The 4,799-nt window shown below is 59.5% G+C and overlaps 1 protein-coding gene across 1 annotated transcript in view; it reads right to left on the bottom strand.

Annotated features, from left to right (window-relative positions):
• The window catches only part of ARHGEF17 (Rho guanine nucleotide exchange factor 17), a gene marked incomplete at its 5' end in the record, with an annotated part of 32,882 nt that extends 28,083 nt beyond the window's left edge, over nt 1-4,799 (bottom strand). Inside the window, one exon of the mRNA XM_026850320.1 lies at nt 2,238-4,799. Within this exon, the coding sequence (XP_026706121.1) occupies nt 2,238-4,799 (2,562 nt within the window). The remainder of the gene's footprint in view (nt 1-2,237) is intronic.

The following is a 4,799-nucleotide window of genomic DNA, read 5'->3' on the forward strand; positions in this document are numbered from 1 at the left end:
GACCCAGCCAAGGCTGGTGCCATCTGAAATAAAACATCCCAGCTCCACTATATAATAAATCAAAAAAAAAAAGAAATAAAAATCCTGGTTTCAGTTATGTTATGGCTGCAGCACAAAGAAATTCAAAGGCAGGAGAGAGATTTGAAGATACAGCTGCGGCGTTGCCCTTAAAAGGGAAAATTCGCACCCTCTTCGCCCAGGCCAGAGGGTTCAAACAAGGTGAGGAGCAGCATCCCTGGGGTCCAGCTCTGCGGGGTGGCTCGTGTCCCCGAGGTGATGCTCGGCCAAACTGGGCTGCCAGAACCCAGTGCTGGAGTTAGTAAAAATCCACCCAAAATGATCCCAAAGTGACCTGGGTTGGGGGGTGTATTGGGGTGAGGGGTCAGCGGAGCATCCCTGATACCGGGGCCATCCCGGGGTAGGCACCATCCCTGGGGCACTGCGGGGAGCTGCCTGATCAAGAACTATCTCTTCATAAATTATTAATATAAACCATATATTTTATAAACCTAACATATAAATAATTTAGTGAGAGATGGTTCTTTATAAATAAATGTCGCCAGGTGCACTGCCTCATCCTGGGGACCTGCTGATGTCCCCAAGGTGCTGCCAGCCACAGCCACGGGAGGTTCCTCGTTACCCTGCTTAATTATAACGCTCGATGCTTCTGTAGCACTTTTCATCCCGAGGTCAGAGAGAACAAAGCACCTCACTCTAAACTAGTACATCGGGCAAAAACGCTGCAAAATTCACCCCAAATTATTTCCAAGGATGTTTTACGCAGGAGCCAAGAGCTCCCAGTTCTCAGCCACCATCGGCTGTTGTCTGGTGATGGGGACCACAGCTGGAGAAGGAGCTGGATGGGGGGCAGAGCCCCCCAGGAGAATATCCTGGGGGAATAATGCTACAGGGATGCCAGACCTCAGGGAAGTATCTGGGGGGAATGACGTTGCAGGGATGATGGACCCCAAGAGAATATCCTGGGGGAATGATGCTGTGGGGATGCTGGATCCCACGAGAGTATCCTGGGGGGAGGATGTTGCAGGGATGCCCGATCCCAAGATAGTATCTTCAAAGGAATAACGCTGTGGGCATGCCTGACCCCAAGAGAATATCCTGGGGGAATGATGCCGCAGGGATTTGAATTTTGGGAGCGTGCAAAGAAAAAAAAAACAAAAAACCAAAACCCAACAGCTCCACGCAGCTCTGCCCCGGCCAGCAAGGGTTACACCGCTGGGCTCAGCCCCCGGGACTTCACGCTTGGCTGCTGGCGGCTGTTGGAAGGGAACGGTCCAGCCCGTCCTCTTAAATCGGCATCAAAGGAGGGCGAGAGAGCCCTGCCAGCCCCGTTCCCGCGAGCTCTCGGCTCATCCCCCACGGGAACGGGTATTTCTGGGCTTAGCCCGGAGCTATTAAAAGCCCCGTGGGTGCCGGCACTGCTGTGCCGCAGGAGGAGGTGGCGTTTCCAAGCTCTTCCCAGCACAAACACCCGGAGCGATGGGAACCCAAGTCCATCTTCAAACAACAGCCGAGGGGCTGACAAAGCTGAAAACACACCCCAGGAAAGATCCCAAAGCAGGCGGCAGCGCTTCAGGGCAAGCAAAGCGCCTCTCCATCCCCCAAGCAGCACTAGGATAAAACTTTACCCATCGAGAAAAACTTCAGTGCACGCGCAAGAATATTTTTCCCTCTTTTTCCCATGTCGCCAGCACGGCAAAGCCTGTGGTCCCGGGCAGAAGGATGGCGATTTTTTGGGGAGGAAAATGCTGATTTGCTCGATAAGGAGTGTGACATGGGAAATCCCAAGCAAAAGGACCAATTAAGCCCTTCCCGCCAAAGAAAAGGCAATTTTTGGTTCAGTGTCTTGAGTCCAGCCAAGAGCACACCCGTTTATGGGGACCTTATATAGCATTGCTGGGAGATGCTATATATAAATATAGCCTATAATATATAGGAAACCACCTTCCACCAAAATTTGGTGCTATTTAACCTGAAAACTGCTTCTTCCCATCCAAAAATCACCTTTTATAGGGAGGAGTTGCTCCTACAGACAAGACCTCATCCCCTTGGGACCATCAGAAAGGGCTGGGAAGGCTCTTGGCCATCCAACAGCGCATCCATGGATGGGAATTTGTCCCCAACAAGGGACATGTGAGGGACCCCCAAAGCTACCAGCGCTTTGGAGTGGTCACGTACCCCATGAAACTAAGGTGTTTTTAGGATGGATGGGCACTTACCACCTGCGGCTTGGTCCTGGGGCCGTGTTCATCAGGTGGCCGCGGGCACCGGGGCAGCCGAGGCGGTGGGGCAGCGGGTGGAGAGCGGGGTCCATCCCCGGGACCGGGGGACGTGTCACCTGAGTTGAGGGCCAGCATGTACCGCTTGGTGACATCCTCCAGCGAAGGAGGTTGGAGGGTTGGGAAGGATTTGCCAGGTGAGCGGCTGGCAGCCGGCACAGGGAGGTGGCTGTGGTGGCCAGAGGGGACAAGCGGCTCGGGGACGGTGATGGGGACGAAGGTGGCAGGCTCGCTGGTGTGACGGATGTGCTTGGTGGCCGGGCGGCTCTTGGCGAGGACGGCAGGCGCCGGTGGCGGTTGGTTTTCCTGGTGAGCTGCGCGGTTGGAGCGCTTCTTGGAGCTGCGCCGGGCGATGCGAGGGGACAACACGTCGGCCAACTTGGGGTCAAAGCCATAGCCATGGCTGGGGCACGGCACTGCTGGCTGTGCCGAGAGGATGGGCTCGCTGCTGGACGGTGGGATGCTGGGCTCCAGCTCGCTGATGGCCTCCCCGGGACCTTCGAAGGCGCCGGCTGGCAGCTCTCCGCGGCGGCTGGGGTCGCTCAGAGACTTCTTCTTGATGGTCTTGCCGTTGCCTTTCTCATCAATGAGCTTAGCCATGGCACCGGGCTGGCTGACAATGGTTCGGATGAGGCTGCTGTAGTCCCGTGGCCCATCGCTGCTGAGCGACAGGTCGCTGCCCGCGCTGCCTGCGCTGCCTGCAATGGCGGCGGGTTGGGGGATGCCTGCCTTGGCGCTCAACGAGCCCAGGAGGTTGCTGTCGACGGAGAAATTCTTCGTCTCCTCCGCCACTGAGCATCTCCGGTGGGGCATGGGGTCGCTAAGGGAGCGGTAGGGCTCGGTGCCACCCTCAGTGCCACCCTCCAGCCCATTGGCACCTGCTGAGGGGAACTTACGGCGGCGGCGCAAGCTGCCGGGGGTGCTCGGTGTCTCGGATTTGCCGCCTGGAAGATCTTCGACCACCGCTGCCGGGTGATTGAGCAGCGGCGTTTCGGGGTCACTGGCTGCCAGTCCGGCGTTGGGCAGCGTCCAGGAGTCCACAGCTTCATGCATGTCTTGGAAGGGCATCCCCACGGGCTCCAGCTCCGTGACGATGCCCTCGTCCGTCACGCTTGACTCGTGACCTGACAGCTCCTCCACGGATTTCCTGCGAGTGAGGTTCTCCTCCGACTCCGCTTCCTTCAAACACCGCGTGCTCTCCACTCGTCCCCGAAGGGTCGTGTCCGTCGTCCCCGTCGGTGCCACTACCTCGGCGCCCTCCACACTTCCGCTGTCCTTCTGCTCGGCCGTGAAGCCATAGTCCTGCTGGGAACCCATCCTGCTGATCTTCTCAAAGACCTGCCTCGCCTCCTGGATGTACTGGTCCTGGATGACCATGGGGAGAGCAACCTCATCCCCCCGCTGTCCCCCATCCAGAGCCACCCGGTTCTGGCTGTCGGTGGTGGCCAGGAGGAGCTCAGAGGAGCTCTGCTTCATGGTGCTCTGTAGGAAAAGCCGCCGCGTCCCCGATTTTTCTGAGCAGGTGAAGGACTTGGCACGACGCAAAGTGGCTGTCAAGTCCTTGAGCGTTGGCCGCTCGCCCGGCGCCCAGCGGTTGGGGGGCTGAGCAGCACCACGACTGCCCGGGGAGGGGCTGGTGATACCGGAGCAGCCATCGGAACCCGCGTCAAGGCCGATCTTCACCCCTTTCTTCTTGACCTTCAGCTCTGAGAGGTCTGATTTAAGGAAGCTGAGGAGTGTCAGGGTCTCGGTGGCGATGTCGGGGTTGGACAAGGACTTGCAGTTCTTGGCCCGCTCCCCTTCCAGCCCCGGTTGGTGCAGGCTCTCACTCCCAAAGTCCGGTTTCGCCTTGGCTGTGCCCTGCGGCAGCTTGGGCCGGACACGGACCGCCGGCTGTCCCCACGCCAGGCCATCGCTCGTCCCGAAACTGGGTGACCGATAGATGCCGTAACCCGCCTGGAGAGTCCGTCCTTGGTTGGGCCAACAGATCCCAAACTGTTCCTCTTCCTTCAGCGTCTCCGTGCTGGAATAACGGCTGCCGCTGCGCGACCCGCCGGGGCTGCCGAAGGGCAAGATGTTCACCTTGGAGACTCGGGCCACCACGGGCAAGGGGTGACGGGGGACCACCCTGGCGCAGCCTTCGGCCTCTGCCTCGCCACCGTCGGCCGGGCTCTCCCAACCACCGCTCTCCTTCTTCTTCTTGCGGGCGGCGCGGTGACGGTGGGCACCGCTTTGCCCTTCGCCTTCGCTGCCTGACGAAGCGCGGGGAGACCGGGACGCCGTTGCTTCATCCTCCCCGTTGGAGCGGGGTGATGGGGAGGAGGAGGGTGGTTGCGGTCGAGCCGAGTTATGCCAGGAATGCGGGCCGGGCTCCGGCGGAGCTCCGCGGGGAGAACGGAGCGCCGGGTGCGGGACGCGGCTGCGGGGTGGAGGCGGCGGTGGAGCTCCCCGACCGCTCCCGTTCCCAGTCCCGCTGCCGTTTCCCGTCCCGCTCCCATTCCC

The sequence above is a fragment of the Athene cunicularia genome (assembly GCF_003259725.1).
Source record: "Athene cunicularia isolate RWA chromosome 1 unlocalized genomic scaffold, athCun1 chr1_part1, whole genome shotgun sequence".
NCBI lineage: Eukaryota > Metazoa > Chordata > Aves > Strigiformes > Strigidae > Athene > Athene cunicularia.